The sequence below is a fragment of the Salmo salar genome, chromosome ssa11 (assembly GCF_905237065.1).
Source record: "Salmo salar chromosome ssa11, Ssal_v3.1, whole genome shotgun sequence".
Classification (NCBI taxonomy): Eukaryota; Metazoa; Chordata; class Actinopteri; order Salmoniformes; family Salmonidae; genus Salmo; species Salmo salar.
The window spans coordinates 33,666,594-33,685,458 of record NC_059452.1 but is presented as its reverse complement, the minus strand read 5'-3'; the positions used below and the strand labels follow the sequence as shown (position 1 = coordinate 33,685,458).

Here is an 18,865-nt window from a genome sequence, read left to right as displayed (position 1 = left end):
TCAAGAGATATTCATCTATAAATCTTAGAATGACAATATTACATTTTAAAAATGTTTTCGAATAGTAATTTAGTAAATTGTAGCGCTGTTTCACCGGATGCATTTGAGGGAAAATAGTTAGTCAACGTTACGCGCCGATGTAAAATGCTGTTTTTATATATAAATATGAACTTTATCGAACAAAAGAATGCATGTATTGTGTAACATGATGTCCTAGGAGTGTCATCTGATGAAGATTGTCAAAGGTTAGTGCTGCATTTAGCTGTTTTTTGGTTATTTGTGATGCATGTGGTTGGTCGGAAAATGGCTATGTGGCTACTTTTACGATATACTCCTCTAACATAATATAATGTTTTGCTTTTGCTGTAAAGCCTTTTTGAAATCGGACAACGTGGTTCGATTCAGGAGAGGTGCATCTATAAAACGATATAACATAGTCCTATATTTGAAAAAAAATAATATTAAATTTCGTTATGCTAATGGCGATAGGATTTTTCACTGGATGGGACGGAGCACGACCAGGGGTTAAAGGCCCTCGGGTAATAAACGTCAGGGGACCTACCTTACTGGGTTGTTCTGTAGGTGACAGCTGTGTATGGTCTGTGTGTATCTTGTGTGTGTGTCCGTGCATGCTTGTGTGTGTCTGCGTATAGTGTTTTCTTTGTGTGTGTGTGTGTGTGTATTTGCGTGGTGTATATTTGTGTGTGTTTGCGTGGTGTGTGTGTGTGTGTGTGTGTGTGTGTGTGTGTCTGTATTTGTGTGGTGTTTGTCTGTGTGTGTCTGTGTTTGCGTGGTGTTTGTCTGTGTGTGTCTGTGTTTGCGTGGTGTTTGTCTGTGTGTCTGTGTTTGCGTGGTGTGTGTGTGTGTGTGTGTGTGTGTGGGGGGGCTGGTATTGTGAACTCAGTCTCCCTGTCTCTATTATATGAATATTAACCTGATGAAAAGAGTTCAGTCTTCAGCCAACATCTCTTCTCATGTTACATATAATAGACCTAATTCATACTCCCTGCATTCACTGCATTGTCCTTGATGTCTGGGTCATGTCGTGTTGCCAACTCTGACTGGTCTGGCAGTGCAGTCAGCTATGTGTGAGGCAGGTTTATGTTAGACCACCTAAACACTGGCTTTGTGAGGGAATATAGGCTGCATACCAAATGGCCTTTCAGGGCTCTTGTCAAAGACAAGCAGGCAGACAAGCAAGCAAGCAGGCAGACAAGCAAGCAGGCAGGCAGGCAGACAAGCAAGCAGGCAGGCAGACAAGCAAGCAGGCAGGCAGACAGGCAGGCAGACAGGCAGAGGCGAGGTGAGAGGTGCTTGGACAGACGTGATGAGCTGAGTGGTTGTTTCTGTTGTATCAGGTTCATGTAGATCGATGACACACACACACACACACACACACACACCTTACTTTGTACAGGTACAGAACAGAGTGGTCTCTCAGTCATGCACACCTCAACTCTCCTCGCACGCACGTGTGTGTGTGTGTGTGTGTAGGTGAGTAGAACAGGGCTAGTCTATGCGTGACGGTGACTGCTTTTAATTCCAGCTGTAATGTTCAGCCGCTGCAGCGATACCTCAACTAGGACTGCTCCTCTCTCCTTCCCTCCCTCCTTTTTCTCCCTCTCTCTCTTACACACGCATTATCTCTTCTCCTTCCTCTTTCTCCTCAACCACTCTCTCTCTCTTCGGTCTTTATCTTTCTCCCTCGACTCTCCTTCTCTTCTTTCTCTCACACATACATTCTCCCTCCTCCCTCTCTCTTCAGCCTCTCTCTTCTCCCTCTCTACAACCTCTCTCTCTCCCTCATCTCTCCTCCCCTTCTCTACAACCCCTCTCTCTCCCTCCTCTCTCCTCCCTCTACAGCCTCTCTCCCACCTCTCTCCTCTCTCCTCCCTCTACAGCCTCTCTCCCACCTCTCTCCTCCCTCTCCCTTTAGCCTCTCTACAGCCTCTCTCTTGCTCCTCTCTCCTCCCTCTCTCTACAACCTCTCTCTCCTCCTCTTTCATTTCTCTACAACCCCTCTCTCTCCCTCCTCTCTCCTCCCTCTACAGCCTCTCTCCCACCTCTCTCCTCTCTCCTCCCTCTACAGCCTCTCTCCCACCTCTCTCCTCCCTCTCCCTTCAGCCTCTCTCTCTCTCCCTCCTCTCTCCTCCCTCTCTCTACAACCTCTCTCTCCTCCTCTTTCATTTCTCTACAACCCCTCTCTCTCCCTCCTCTCTCCTCCCTCTCTCTTCAGCCTCTTCGTTCCAGAGTCACAGTGTTGTAAACACCTCTCAGGTCTCACATCCTCTGAAATGTTTCTCAACACACCTCTCTTTTCACGTGAACAACGCTGCATGTTTCCATGGAACCAGAACACCAGCAGCTGACTAGACTGTGTAGACCTGGAAACATGGGACCTGTTCTAAGAGAACTCATCATTACCTAACCACTAGCCTGAATAAAACATGGAGACTTAGGATGCGTCTCAAATGGCACCCTATTCCCTTGCATCCCTATAGACCCTGGTCAAAAGTAGTGCACTATATAGGGAATAGGGTGCCATTCTGGGAGACACACTTTTCTAAGCATGGTGTAGAGAGTGATGTGATGGAGGTACAGCTGCTGTACTGTAGCCTCTCTGTCTCTCTCTCTGTTTGACTACAGTGCAGTTCACCAGACAGTCTCAGTAGGTATATTTACCTATCAGGAGGAGTGGACTGTATATGTAGCCTGGTCCCAGATCTGTTTGTGCTGTCCTTTCAGCTCTACTGGTCATTGCTCCCAAGTGGTGCAGCGGTCTAAGGCACTGCATCTTAGTGCTAGAGGCATCACTACAGACCCTGGTTCGATTCCAGGCTGTATCACAACTGGCCGTGATTGGGAGTCCCATAGGGTGGCGCACAATTGGCCCAGCGTCGTCTGGTTTAAGGTTTGGCCGGGGTAGGCCGTCTGTAAATAATAATTTGTTCTTAACTGACTTGCCAAGTTAACCTGTTATGGCTAGGGGGCAGTATTTTCACGGCCGGATAAAAAACGTACCCGATTTAATCTGATTATTACTCCTGCCCAGAAACTACAATATGCATATAATTATTGGCTTTGGATAGAAAACACCCTAAAGTTTCTAAAACTGTTTGAATGGTGTCTGTGAGTATAACAGAACTCATATGGCAGGCAAAAACCTGAGAAGATTCCAAACAGGAAGTACCCTCTGACCATTCTTTGAGCTTCTTGGCTCTGTTTAAAGAAAATTTAGGATCTTTGCTGTAACGTGACACTTCCTACGGCTCCCATAGGCTCTCAGAACCCGGGAAAAAGCTGAATGATGTAATTCCAGCCGCTGGCTGAAAAACTTTAGCGCGTTTGGATAGTGGCCGGTCAGAGTACTATGAGACTCAGGCGCGAGCACGAGGGGATCCCATGCTTTTACTTTCTCTCTCTTTGAACGTAAACACGCTTTCCCGGTCGGAATATTATCGCTTTTTTACGAGAAAAATGGCATAAAAATAGATTTTAAACAGCGGTTGACATGCTTCGAAGTACGGTAATGGAATATTTAGAATTTTTTTGTCACGAAACGCGTCGGGCGTGTAACCCTTATTTACCCTTTCGGATAGTGTCTTGAACGCACGAACAAAACGCCGCTGTTTGGATATAACTATGGATTATTTGGGACCAAACCAACATTTGTTATTGAAGTAGAAGTCCTGGGAGTGCATTCTGACGAAGAACAGCAAAGGTAATAACATTTTTCTTATAGTAAATCTGACTTTGGTGAGTGCTAAACTTGGTGGGTGTCTAAATAGCTAGCCGTGATGGCCGGGCTATCTATTCAGAATATTGCAAAATGTGCTTTCACCGAAAAGCTATTTTAAAATCGGACATATCGAGTGCATAGAGGAGTTCTGTATCTATAATTCTTAAAATAATTGTTATGCTTTTTGTGAACGTTTATCGTGAGTAATTTAGTAAATTCACCGGAAGTTTGCGGGGGGTATGCTAGTTCTGAACGTCACATGCTAATGTAAAAAACTGGTTTTTGATATAAATATGAACTTGATTGAACAAAACATACATGTATTGTATAACATAATGTCCTAGGGGTGTCATCTGATGAAGATCATCAAAGGTTAGTGCTGCATTTAGCTGTGGTTTGGATTTATGTGACATTATATGCTAGCTTGAAAAATGGGTGTCTGATTATTTCTGTCTGGGTACTCTGCTGACATAATCTAATGTTTTGCTTTCATTGTAAAGCCTTTTTGAAATCGGACAGTGTGGTTAGATAAAGGAGAGTCTTGTCTTTAAAATGGTGTAAAATAGTAATATGTTTGAAAAATTGAAGTTTTTGTATTTTTGAGGAATTTGTAATTCGCGCCACGCCCATCATTGGCTATTGGAGCAGGTGTTCCGCTAGCGGAACGTCTAGATGTACGAGGTTAAATAAAGGTTAAATAAAAAAATACAAATTGTCTCAGCAAATTGGTAATATGGCACAATCAGATGTGAGACCAGGCTGCTGTAACATGGCACAATCAGATGTGGGACCAGGCTGCTGTAACATGGCACAATCAGATGTGGGACCAGGCTGCTGTAACATGGCACAATCAGATGTGGGACCAGGCTGCTGTAACATGGCACAATCAGATGTGGGACCAGGCTGCTGTAATATGGCACTATCAGATGTGAGACCAGGCTGCTGTAACAGGGCACAATCAGATGTGGGACCAGGCTGCTGTAACATGGCACAATCAGATGTGAGACCAGGCTGCTGTAATATGGCACAATCAGATGTGAGACCAGGCTGCTGTAACATGGCACAATCATATGTGGGACCAGGCTGCTGTAATATGGCACAATCAGATGTGAGACCAGGCTGCTGTAACATGGCACAATCAGATGTGGGACCAGGCTGCTGGAATATGGCACAATCAGATGTGAGACCAGGCTGCTGTAACATGGCACAATCAGATGTGAGACCAGGCTGCTGTAACATGGCACAATCAGATGTGGGACCAGGCTGCTGTAACATGGCACAGTCAGATGTGAGACCAGGCTGCTGTAACATGGCACAATCAGATGTGAGACCAGGCTGCTGTAACATGGCACAATCAGATGTGAGACCAGGCTGCTGTAACATGGAACAATCAGATGTGAGACCAGGCTGCTGTTGGATTGACTGAATTGTCTCTGTGTGTGTGTCTCCCCTCTCCCAGGCCTATGGTTCAGGCTGTGATATAGTGATCTTGGCCAGTGATTTTGAGTGTGTTCAGATCATCCCTGGGGCTCAAAATGGCAACATCCAGGTGGGCTGTGTCGAGTGCTCCCACCAGCTGGGCAGGGTAAGAGACACACACACACACACACACACACACACACACACACACACACACACACACACACACACACACACACACACACACACACACACACACACACACACAGGGTAAGACACACACATGCTGTACACACACACACACACACACACACACACACACACACACACACACACACACACACACACACTAGTAGTTACAATAATGTTGTGATGACAAATGCAGTTCTGTTCTCTTCTCCTTGCTCTCTTCTTCTGTCTCCTCCCTCCTCCTCTCCTCCCTCCTCTCCCCTCCTGTCCTCCTCCTCCTCCCCCTCCTCTCCTCCTCTCCTCCCTCCTCTCCTCCTCCCTCCCCACCTCTCCTCCTCTCCTCCTCCCCCCTCCTCTCCTCCTCTCCTCCCTCCTCTCCTTTGGGAATGACTGCACCATTACCCCCGGTGTGTAAAACTACTGATTCATGTTGGGATATTGAACGTTAATCTGTTTGTTTAGATTGCAGCGTCCTATGGGAACACAGTGTGTATCTTTGAACCATTCGCTACCAACCCAAACAAACGCCACAAGGTAAGCAGAGAGGCACTGACATTTTATGCTGAATAAACTGCCTTGTGTGTGTGTGTGTGAGAGAGAGCATGCCTAGTGTGTGTGTGTGTGTGTGTGTGTGTGTGTGTGTGTGTGTGTGTGTGTGTGTGTGTAATGCTGCATTGAGAGTTCCACTGTGTTTTAACTGCTTCATTACTGTTCTGCTGTGTGATTTTTATCAGCCCTGAATATTCTGTTCAAGTTGTGAGTTGTGTGTGGCTGTAAATGACTGTATTAACAGTGGCTGGTGCCTGAGCATGTAGCTTATTATAGCTGCATGTCTGTGCATGTGTTGAATAACTCTCTCTCTCTCTCTCTCTCGCTCTCGCTCTCTCTCTCGCTCTCACTCTCTCGTTCTCCCTCGCCCCGCACTCTCGCTCTCTCTCGCCGCTCTCTCTCGCTCTCTCTCGCCCCCCTCTCTCTCGCCCCCCTCTCTCTCGCTCCCCTCTCTCTCGCCCCGCGCCCCGCTCTCTCGCTCTCTCTCGCCCCGCGCTCTCGCTCTCTCTCGCCCCGCTCTCTCGCTCTCTCTCGCCCTCTCTCTCGCACCCCTCTCTCTCGCACCCCTCTCTCTCGCACCCCTCTCTCTCGCACCCCTCTCTCTCGCCCCTCTCTCTCTCGCCCCTCTCTCTCTCGCACCCCTCTCTCTCGCACCCCTCTCTCTCGCCCCTCTCTCTCTCGCCCCTCTCTCTCTCGCCCCTCTCTCTCGCCCCTCTCTCTCGCCCCTCTCTCTCGCCCCTCTCTCTCTCGCCCCTCTCTCTCTCGCCCCTCTCTCTCTCGCCCCGCTCTCTCTCGTCCCTCTCTCTCTCGCCCCTCTCTCTCTCTCTCGCCTCTCTCTCTCTTTCTCTCTCGCCCCGCTCTCTCGCTCTCTCTCGCCCTGCTCTCTCGCTCTCTCTCGCCCCGCTCTCTCTCGCCCGCACTCTCGCTCTCTCTCGCCCCGCACTCTCGCTCTCTCTCGCCCCGCTCTCTCGCTCGCTCTCTCGCTCCGCTCTCTCGCTCCGCTCTCTCTCGCTCCGCTCTCTCGCTCCGCTCTCTCGCTTCGCTCTCTCGCCTCGCTCTCTCGCTCGCTCTCTCGCCCGCTCTCTCGCCTCGCTCTCTCGCCCGCTCTCTCGCCCCGCTCTCTCGCCCCGCTCTCTCGCCCCCCCCTCTCTCGCCCCCTCTCTCGCCCCCCTCTCTCGCCCCCTCTCTCTCGCCCCCTCTCTCTCGCCCTCTCTCTCTCGCCCCCTCTCTCTCGCCCCCCCTCTCTCTCGGCCCTCTCTCTCGCCTCTCTCGCTCTCGCCTCTCTCGCTCTCGCCCCTCTCTCTCTCGCTCTCTCTCGCCTCTCTCGCTCTCGCCCCTCTCTCTCTCGCCCCGCTCTCTCGCTCGCTCTCTCGCTCTCTCTCGCCCCGCTCTCTCGCTCTCTCTCGCCCCGCTCTCTCGCTCTCTCTCGCTCTCGCTCTCTCGCTCTCTCTCTCGCCCCGCTCTCTCGCTCTCTCTCGCTCGCTCGCTTCTCTCTCGCCTTCGCTCTCTCGCTCTCTCTCGCTCTCTTCGCTCTCTCGCCTTCGCTCTCTCGCCTTCGCTCTCTCGCCTTCGCTCTCTCGCCTTCGCTCTCTCGCCTTCGCTCTCTCGCCTTCGCTCTCTCTCGCCTTCGCTCTCTCTCGCCCCGCTCTCTCGCCCGCTCTCTCTCGCCCCTCTCTCGCCCCTCTCTCTCGCCCCTCTCTCTCGCTCCTCTCTCTCGCCCCTCTCTCTCGCCCCTCTCTCTCGCTCTCTCTCTCGCCGCTCTCTCTCTCTCTCTCTCGCCTCTCTCGCCCCTCTCTCTCTCTCTCTCTCTCTCTCTCTCTCTCTCTCTCGCCCCCCTCTCTCTCTCTCGCCCCTCTCTCTCTCTCTCTCGCCCCCCTCTCTCTCTCTCTCTCGCCCCCCTCTCTCTCTCTCTCGCGCCCCCTCTCTCGCCCCCCCTCTCTCGCTCTCTTTCTCTCTCACCCCTCTCTCTCTCTCTCTCGCCGCTCTCTCTTACCCCCCTCTCTCTCGCCCCTCACTCTCTTCTTCCCACCTCTCCCCTCATTCTCTCTTTCCAATCTATATTGTCTCCTCCTGTGTCCCTCTCCCTACACCTCTTTCTGTCTCTGCCATTAACAGCAGCTTAACTACCAGTGGCAAAAGACAGGACAGTTCTTCCTTAATGCTATCACCTATAACCTGGCCTGGGACCCACAAGGTAACGCCTCCTAACTAACTGTTGTGTGAGTGTCTGCGTGTACAGTTAGTATCTGTTTGTAACTGTGACATATATCTTCACATTTTGTCACATGCGCCGAATACAACAGGTGTAGACCTTACAGTGACTTACAGGCCCTTAACCAACAATGCAGTTTACAGAAAAATAAGAGTAAAGAGTTTATTTAGTAAATATTTAAAAGTCAAAATAAATAAATAATAATAATGAGGAGGCCATATACAAGGGGTACCGGTACCAAGTGAATGTGCAGGGAACAGGTAACCATGTAGCCATTTAACCATGTGTATGTGTCCTGTAGGGAAGCGTATTCTGGCAGCTACAGAGCGCCTGCAGCTGTGGGCCCCTCCGTCAGCACACACACTGATAGAGGAGGAGGATGGACCCATGACCGATGACAAACCTCACCCTGCCCTCAACGACTGGAAGTGTGTCTGGCAGTGCATGTGAGTGACAGGAGCTGAGTGTGGTGCTTTTCAAGTGTTTAGTAGACATCAGGCCTGCAGACCGTTACAGCTCTTTAAAGGTAGTCTCAGCAATATGATGCACAGTTGAAGTCGGAAGTTTACATACACCTTAGCAAAATACATTTAAACTCAGTTTTTCACAATTTCTGATATTTAATTCTAGTAAAAAATTCCCGGTCTTAGGTCAGTTAGGATCACCACTTTATTTTAAGAATGTGAATGATGATTTATTTCAGCTTTGATTTCTTTCATCACATTCCCAGTGGGTCAGAAGTTTACATACACTCAATTAGTATTTGGTAGCATTGCCTTTAAATTGTTTAACTTGGGTCAAACATTTCGGGTAGCCTTCCACAAGCTTCCAACAATAAGTTGGGTGGATTGTGGCCCATTCTTCCTGACAGAGCTGGTGTAACTGAGTCAGGTTTGTAGGCCTCCTTGCTCGCACACGCTTTTTCAGTTCTGCCCACTAATTTTCAATAGGATTGAGGTCAAGGCTTTGTGATGGCCACTCCAATACCTTGACATTGTTGTCCCACAACTTTAGAAGTATGCTTGGGGTCATTGTCCATTTGGAAGACCCATTTGCGACCAAGCTTTAACTTCATGACTGATGTCTTGAGATGTTGCTTCAACATATCCACATAATTTTCCTCCATCATGATGCCATCTAGTTTGTGAAGTGCACCTGTCTCTCCTGCAGCAAAGCACCCCCACAACATGATGCTGCCACCCCCGTGCTTCACGGTTGTGATGTTGTTCTTCGGCTTGCAAGCGTCCCCTTTTTTCTCCAAACAAAACGATGGTCATTATTGCCAAACAGGTCTATTTTTGTTTCGTCAGACCAGAGGACATTTCTCCAAAAAGTACGATCTTTGTCCCCATGTGCAGTTGCAAACCGTAGTCTGGCTTTTTTATGGTGGTTTTGGAGCAGTGGCTTCTTCCTTGCTGAGTGGCCTTTCATGTTATGTCGATATAGGACTCGTTTTACTGTGGATATAGATACTTTTGTACCTGTTTCCTTCAGCATCTTCACAAGATCCTTTGCTGTTGTTCTGGGGTTGATTTGCACTTTTCGCACCAAAGTACCGTTCATCTCTAGGAGACAGAACGCGTCTCCTTCCTGAGCGGTATGATGGCTGCGTGGTCCCATGGTGTTTATACTTGCGTACTATTGTTTGTACAGATGAACGTGGTAACTTCAGGCGTTTGGAAATTGCTCCCAAGGATAAACCAGACTTATAGAGGTCTTTTGTGAGGTCTTGGCTGATTTCTTTTGATTTTCCCATGATGTCAAGCAAAGAGGCACTGAGTTTGAAGGTAGACCTTCAAATACATCCACAGGTACACCTACAATTGACTCAAATTATGTCAATTAGCCTATCAGAAGCTTCTAATGCCATGACATCATTTTCTGGAACTTTCCAAGCTGTTTAAAGGCACAGTCAACTTAGTGTATGTAAACTTCTGACCCACTAGAATTGTGATACAGTGAATTCTAAGTTAAATGATCTGTCTGTAAACAATTGTTGGAGAAATTACTTGTGTCATGCACAAAGTCGATGTCCTGACCGACTTGCCAAAACTATAGTTTGACAAGAAATGTGTGGAGTGGTTGAAAAACGAGTTTTAATGACTCCAACCTAAGTGTATGTAAGCTTCCCACTTCAACTGTATATGTATGTCTGATGCAGTGTGTGTGTGATATGTGTGTGATGTGTGTGTGTGTTTGTGTGCTACGTACCCGTGGCAGGGTTGATGCTGGCAGAGATGTGGAAGTGACAGAGAGCGTTAGCGTGGTGAGAGATGTGTGTGTGTGTCTCGTGGGTCCCCATCTGAGACGGCAGCAGCTCAGTGTGAGACACCAGGGCAGACGACCTCCGACGACCACGACGCAGGTGCTTCAGGTGGCTCATCGACTGGCCAATGAGAGGACAGGACAGGCACAGGGAGGACCAATGACAGGGCAGGGAGTGGGACAGGAAGAGAGAAGAGAAGCGTCATGTTATTGAAGCCCTTCATACTGTTAGGTTCTAAACAAACAGAGTACAAACTCAAACGAATCACTAGGAAAATCTCAAAACAAGTTTATTCCACCACTGAGTCAAACAGCTGCAAAGACAAAGACATGTTTACCAAGCCCATATATTTATACCCTCCTACTAGGAGGAGTCAACTCCTTGACGTCTAGACAGCCAATCCATATCTGTTGCTAGTCAGGAACTTAATTGGTTCCTCTTATTGTTGTAGTCATTGTGTGTAATAGGACTGTTCCTTGTCACCTCATCTGACCTGACCTCGGGTCAAATTCCTCACTCCTCCACGGCTGTTCTACCTTATCAGTGACTGAAACCAGACTGTTACCCTTTGCCTCCCTCCATAGGATCCATGAGATTTAACAATAACATGTTAGACAGAATGTACATTTCCTGCCTCCCCCTCTTGTCTCACTCAGTAACTTTCCATACACCTAGTTCTTATCCACCTTCCACTGACCCCAACATATACATTCATTATACATATACATTCATTATACACATAAAGTAAGTTCTCGTATGCTAACATGAATAAGTATATTTCAAGCTAGAATCCAACAATATCAATCTGTTCTACATCTCTGTGCCTTTTTAAAATGACTAACTAATAAAGTATACATTCAAAATGACTAACTAATAAAGTATACATTCAAAATGATAACTAATAAAGTATACATTCAAAATGACTAACTAATAAAGTGTACATTCAAAATGACTAACGAATAAAGTGTGCATTTAAAATGACTAACTAATAAAGTGTACATTCAAAATGACTAACTAATAAAGTGTACCGTAAATTCCGGACTATAAGCCGCAACTTTTTTCCCAGGCTTTGAACCTCGCGGCTTAAACAATGACGCGGCTAATATATGGATTTTTCCCGCTTTCACATTCTGTGACGTGCTCAGTTTTTTGGCGGCATGAAGCTTTCATTAGACCAATGAAATTGCCGAACGGGTTAAGGTCAAACAACTTTTTGTTTACTGTTTAGATTAAATCGAGCGCTCTCAAACTTCCTATCATTCTGATTACGGTAGTCATTTTGTCACCCTCATCATGGCAAAGACACGGAGAAATGCATATGATGCAGCTTTCAAGTTGAAGGCGATTGATCTGGCTGTTGGAAAAGGAAATAGAGCTGCTGCACGGGAGCTTGGTCTTAATGAGTCGATGATAAGACGTTGGAAACAGCAGCGTGAGGAATTGACTCAGTGCAAAAAGACAACTAAAGCTTACTGCTAATTTTTTATTTTTGTTACAAGCCGTGTTTCGTTAAAGCCTATTTATTTTTATTACAAGCCGTGTTTCGTTAAAGCCTATTTATTTTTGTTACAAGCCGTGTTTCGTTAAAGCCTATTTATTTTTGTTACAAGCCGTGTTTCGTTAAAGCCTATTTATTTTTATTACAAGCCGTGTTTCGTTAAAGCCTATTTATTTTTGTTACAAGCCGTGTTTCGTTAAAGCCTATTTATTTGTGTTACAAGCCGTGTTTCGTTAAAGCCTATTTATTTTTGTTACAAGCCGTGTTTCGTTAAAGCCTATTTATTTGCGTTACAAGCCGTGTTTCGTTAAAGCCTATTTATTTTTATTACAAGCTGTGTTTCGTTAAAGCCTATTTATTTTTGTTACAAGCCGTGTTTCGTTAAAGCCTATTTATTTGTGTTACAAGCCGTGTTTCGTTAAAGCCTATTTATTTTTGTTACAAGCCGTGTTTCGTTAAAGCCTATTTATTTGTGTTACAAGCCGTGTTTCGTTAAAGCCTATTTATTTTTGTTACAAGCCGTGTTTCGTTAAAGCCTATTTATTTGTGTTACAAGCCGTGTTTCGTTAAAGCCTATTTATTTGTGTTACAAGCCGTGTTTCGTTAAAGCCTATTTATTTGTGTTACAAGCCGTGTTACGTTAAAGCCTATTTATTTTTGTTACAAGCCGTGTTTCGTTAAAGCCTATTTATTTTTGTTACAAGCCGTGTTTCGTTAAAGCCTATTTATTTGTGTTACAAGCCGTGTTTCATTAAAGCCTATTTATTTTTGTTACAAGCCATGTTTCATTAAAGCCTATTTATTTGTGTTACAAGCCGTGTTTCATTAAAGCCTATTTATTTGTGTTACAAGCCGTGTTTTGTTAAAGCCTATTTATTTTTGTTACAAGCCGTGTTTCGTTAAAGCCTATTTATTTTTGTTACAAGCCGTGTTTCGTTAAAGCCTATTTATTTTTGTTACAAGCCGTGTTTCGTTAAAGCCTATTTATTTTTGTTACAAGCCGTGTTTCGTTAAAGCCTATTTATTTGTGTTACAAGCCGTGTTTCGTTAAAGCCTGTGTAAAGTTCATTTGTTTCAATGTACCGGTAGGCACCTGCGGCTTATTTATGTTCAAAATAATACTTTTTTTAAAATTCAGTGGGTGCGGCTTATATTCAGGTGCGCTTAATAGTCCGGAAATTACGGTACATTCCAAATGACTAACTAATAAAGTATACATTCAAAATGACTAACTAATAAAGTGTACATTCAAAATGACTAACTAATAAAGTTTTCATTCAAAATGACTAACTAATAAAGTGTACATTCAAAATGATGACAACATAGTTGGTTTGAAGAATACATTTTGTGTGTGTGCGTTTGCGGGTGTGTTTTGCGTGCCTGTGTGTGTGTGTGTGTGTGTGTGTGTGTGTGTGTGTGTGTGTGTGTGTGTGTGTGTGTGTGTGTGTGTGTGTGTGTGTGTGTGTGTGTGTGTGTGTGTGTACTGTGTTGTCTCTACCTCCAGGGCGTGTTGTATCTTGTCCTTGCCCCCAGAACTGTATGTGTTCTCAGTGATCTGTCTATCTCTCTGTCTATCTCTCTGTTTATCTCTCTCTCTGTCTATTCTCTCTCTGTCTATCTCTCTCTCTGTCTATCTCTCTCTCTGTCTATCTCTCTCTCTGTCTATCTCTCTCTCTGTCTATCTCTCTCTCTGTCTATCTCTCTCTCTGTCTCTCTCTCTGTCTATCTCTCTGTCTCTCTCTCTGTCTATCTCTCTCTCTCTGTCTATCTCTCTCTCTCTCTCTCTCTCTCTCTCTCTGTCTATCTCTCTCTCTCTCTCTCTCTCTGTCTATCTCTCTCTCTGTCTGTCTATCTCTCTCTCTCTCTGTCTATCTCTCTCTCTGTCTATCTCTTTGTTCTCTCTCTCCCTCTCTGTCTCTCTCTCTCTCTCTCTCTCTCTCTCTCTCTCTCTCTCTCTCTCTCTCTCTCTCTCTCTCTCTATCTATCTCTCTCTCTCTCTATCTCGCTCTCCCTCTACAGGACTGCAATGTCTGTTCACATCACCAAGTGGTCTCCTGATGGGGAATACTTTGCAACAGCCGGCAAGGTACACTCACTTGAAAGCTAACATTTTACAGGTCATATCTTGTTTCCATATATTGTCAATATCCCAATCATGTCATAAATGTTTTCTACTTCCTCATGTTGATTCTCCTGTAACACCTGTAGAGTAATAAACACATAGTAATGTGGCATCTAGACTTTGTGATAGCTTATTCAGGATCAAGTGTAGCCATTGTGCTTGGTACTGCACTAACTATTGTGTGTGTGTGTGTCTCTCACCTGTGTGTTTCTCTGTCCAGGATGACTGTCTGTTGAAGGTGTGGTACCCCACCACTGGGTGGCGCTCTTCTGTGGTGCTCCCAGACCTCCCAGATAAGAAAGGCCCTCAGGTCCACTTCTCCTTCATATACCTGGCCCACCCCCGCTCTGTCACCGGCCTGTCCTGGAGGAAGACCAGCAAATACATGCCCAAGTCAGAACACACACACACACACACACACACACACACACACACACACACACACACACACACACACACACACACACACACACACACACACACACACACACACACACACACACACACACACACACACACACACACACACACACACACACACACACACACACACACACAAAGGACCAAACACACAAGTGCATGCGCACAAACATTTTAAATGGGGAAAAAAAATAAGTCAAGCTGGTTGTATATTCTAACCTGTTGTATAGATTCAGCTTTGTGTTTCTGAATGTCTTAATCCCATACTAATGGAAAGATTTGGGCTTTACTAAACTGTCAATCATCAATATAAAATGATGTTTTGTGTGTGTCTCTCTCTCTTCCACCCACCCCTCCCTCTTGCTTCCCCCCTCCCTCTTTGCTCTCCAGGGGTAGTGTGTGTAATGTGCTGTTGACGTCGTGTGAGGACGGTGTGTGTAGGTTGTGGTCTGAGACGGTCCTGCCAGAGGACAGTATCCTGGGTGGTCAGATCACTGACAACACATACAGTTCCAGCCTGCCAGGCCTGGGGGGCAAGGACAAGATTCAACATGCCCTGGAGGTAGAGACAACACAGTACAGGCACACACACACACACACACACACACACACACACACAGGCACGCCAAACACACCCGCAAACGCACACACACATGCACACACAAATGTATTCTTCAAACCAACTTTGTATTAGTCATTTTAAATGTACACTTTATTAGTTAGTCATTTTGAATGTATACTTTATTAGTTAGTCATTTTGAATGTATACTTTATTAGTTAGTCATTTTGAATGTATACTTTATTAGTTAGTCATTTTAAAAAGGCACAGAGATGTAGAACAGATTGATATTGTTGGATTCTAGCTTGAAATATACTTATTCATGTTAGCATACGAGAACTTACTTTATGTGTATAATGAATGTATATGTATAATGAATGTATATGTTGGGGTCAGTGGAAGGTGGATAAGAACTAGGTGTATGGAAAGTTACTGAGTGAGACAAGAGGGGGAGGCAGGAAATGTACATTCTGTCTAACATGTTATTGTTAAATCTCATGGATCCTATGGAGGGAGGCAAAGGGTAACAGTCTGGTTTCAGTCACTGATAAGGTAGAACAGCCGTGGAGGAGTGAGGAATTTGACCCGAGGTCAGGTCAGATGAGGTGACAAGGAACAGTCCTATTACACACAATGACTACAACAATAAGAGGAACCAATTAAGTTCCTGACTAGCAACAGATATGGATTGGCTGTCTAGACGTCAAGGAGTTGACTCCTCCTAGTAGGAGGGTATAAATATATGGGCTTGGTAAACATGTCTTTGTCTTTGCAGCTGTTTGACTCAGTGGTGGAATAAACTTGTTTTGAGATTTTCCTAGTGATTCGTTTGAGTTTGTACTCTGTTTGTTTAGAACCTAACAGTATGAAGGGCTTCAATAACATGACGCTTCTCTTCTCTCTTCCTGTCCCACCCCCTGCCCTGTCATTGGTCCTCCCTGTGCCTGTCCTGTCCTCTCATTGGCCAGTCGATGAGCCACCTGAAGCACCTGCGTCGTGGTCGTCGGAGGTCGTCTGCCCTGGTGTCTCACACTGAGCTGCTGCCGTCTCAGATGGGGACCCACGAGACACACACACACCGCCACATCTCTCACCACGCTAACGCTCTCTGTCACTTCCACATCTCTGCCAGCATCAACCCTGCCACGGGTACGTAGCACACACACACACACATCACACACATATCACACACACACTGCATCAGACATACATATACAGTTGAAGTGGGAAGTTTACATACACTTAGGTTGGAGTCATTAAAACTCGTTTTTCAACCACTCCACAAATATCTTGTTAGCAAACTATAGTTTTGGCAAGTCGGTTAGGACATCTACTTTGTGCATGACACAAATAATTTTTCCAACAATTGTTTACAGACAGATTATTTAACTTATAATTCACTGTATCACAATTCCATTGGGTCAGAAGTTTACATACACTAAGTTGACTGTACCTTTTAAACAGCTTGGAAAATTCCAGAAAATGATGTCATGGCTTTAGAAGCTTCTGAAAGGCTAATTGACATAATTTGAGTCAATTGTAGGTGTACCTGTGGATGTATTTGAAGGTCTACCTTCAAACTCAGTGCCTCTTTGCTTGACATCATGGGAAAATCAAAAGAAATCAGCCAAGACCTCAGAAAAACATTTGTAGACCTCCACAAGTCTGGTTCATCCTTGGGAGCAATTTCCAAACACCTGAAGGTACCACGTTCATCTGCACAAACAATAGTATGCAAGTATAAACACCATGGGACCATGCAGCCGTCATACCGCTCAGGAAGGAGACGCGTTCTGTCTCCTAGAGATGAACGGTACTTTGGTGCGAAAAGTGCAAATCAATCCCAGAACAACAGCAAAGGACCTTGTGAAGATGCTGAAGGAAACAGGTACACAAGTATCTATATCCACAGTAAAACGAGTCCTATATCAACATGACCTGAAAGGCTGCTCAGCAAGGAAGAAGCCACTGCTCCAAAACCACCATAAAAAAGCCAGACTGCGGTTTGCAACTGCACATGGGGACAAAGATCGTACTTTTTGGAAAAATGTCCTCTGGTCTGATGAAACAAAAATACAACTGTTTGACAATAATGACCATCGTTATGTTTGGAGGAAAAAGGGGGAGGCTTGCAAGCCGAAGAACACCATCCCAACTGTGAAGCACGGTGGTGGCAGCATCATGTTGTGGGGGTGCTTTGCTGCAGGAGGAACTGGTGCACTTCACAAAATAGATGGCATCATGAGGGAGTAAAATGATGTGGATATATTGAAGCAACATCTCAAGACATCAGTCAGGAAGTTAAAGCTTGGTCTCAAATGGGTCTTCCAAATAGACAATGATCCCAAGCCTACTTCTAAAGTTGTGGCAAAATGGCTTAAGGACAACAATGTCAAGGTATTGGAGTGGCCATCACAAAGCCCTGACCTCAATCCTATTGAAAATTAGTGGGCAGAACTGAAAAAGTGTGTGCGAGTAAGGAGGCCTACAAACCTGACTCAGTTACACCAGCTCTGTCAGGAGGAATGGGCCAAAATCCACCCAACTTATTGTGGGAAGCTTGTGGAAGGTTACCCGAAACGTTTTACCTAAGTTAAACAATTTAAAGGCAGTGCTACCAAATACTAATTCAGTGTATGTAAACTTCTGACCCACTGGGAATGTGATGAAAGAAATAAAAGCTGAAATAAATAATTCTCTCTACTATTATTCTGACATTTCACATTCTTAAAATAAAGTGGTGATTCTAATTGACCTAAGACAGGGAATTTTTACTAGGATTAAATGTCAGGAATTGTGAAAAACTGAGTTTAAATGTATTTGGCTAAAGTGTATGTAAACTACCGACAACTGTACATACAGCTACACACACACACACACACACACACACACACACACACACACACTGCCTCAGACATACATATACATACAGCTGCACACACAATCTCTCCGCCTCAGACACATACACTGAACTAGCAACATCAGTCTTAGCTTGTTCTGATGTTCCTCCCCCATGCAGTAATATCCTGTACCCGCCCCTTTTCTCTCTCTATCCCCCAGACATCCCAGCGGTGCTAGCGGAGTCTGCCGTGTTTACTCCGGAGGATGGGAGTGGAGGAGGAGGGTTTGTGGTCCACTGGCTCAACAACAAGGACCTGTCCTTCACCACCTCCATGGACCTGTTCATGCTGCAGCTCCGCAAGCTCTCAGAACAGCAGCTGGACCAAGCCACCGACGACGCCCTCGACCAGAACGGCTCCCCCATTAAGTTTGACTTTGGTACGCTCTGTTTCAGAAACCCTCAGATCTACATGCTGTTGTTGTGAGATATATATATATAAACTTGTTCTGAGTAGCTGACCCAGTACAAAACCGTTGTAGAGTTGTGAAATACATCTGGGTAATATCAGTCTGTTCCAATGTATTCTATACACACTGACATATCATACTCTGTCCGTGTCTAACTCCCACCCTCCCTCTCTCTCTCCAGACCTAGATGAGATGTCAGAGAAGGGTTCATCAGAGCATGGTGAGGAGGGTGAGGGTGGTGAGGGCAGCACCAAGGCGTCGTCCCCAGGCTCCAGTAGCTCGGTGCCCCTGCCCTCCATGTTGCTGGAGAGGAAGATGGAGGCGTTAACTCTGGAGTGGAATAAGAGTCCTGACATGCTGTTTACCATCCACCCCACCGACGGGTCCTTCCTGGTCTGGCACGTCAAATACCTGGACGAGTACATCCAAGGGATCTTCAGACAGGTGCAGGTAAGAGGAGACTGCACATGCAGCAACACACGCGCGGACATGAAGAGAAACACATATTGTACATGGATACACACCTACCAGCATTATCCCCACACAAGAGGAAGCAGAATTATACTCCAATCGGACTATTCTC

At 45.7% G+C, this 18,865-nt stretch overlaps 1 protein-coding gene across 1 annotated transcript in view; it reads left to right on the top strand.

The window, feature by feature from the left end:
• The window catches only part of LOC106562546 (dmX-like protein 2), a 103,284-nt gene that overhangs the window by 10,118 nt on the left and 74,301 nt on the right, over nt 1–18,865 (top strand). Inside the window, 10 exon segments of the mRNA XM_045689389.1 lie at nt 5,199–5,324; nt 5,810–5,881; nt 8,012–8,090; nt 8,410–8,554; nt 13,892–13,958; nt 14,215–14,387; nt 14,805–14,976; nt 15,942–16,122; nt 18,034–18,252; nt 18,464–18,732. Coding sequence (XP_045545345.1) covers nt 5,199–5,324; nt 5,810–5,881; nt 8,012–8,090; nt 8,410–8,554; nt 13,892–13,958; nt 14,215–14,387; nt 14,805–14,976; nt 15,942–16,122; nt 18,034–18,252; nt 18,464–18,732 — 1,503 coding nt within the window.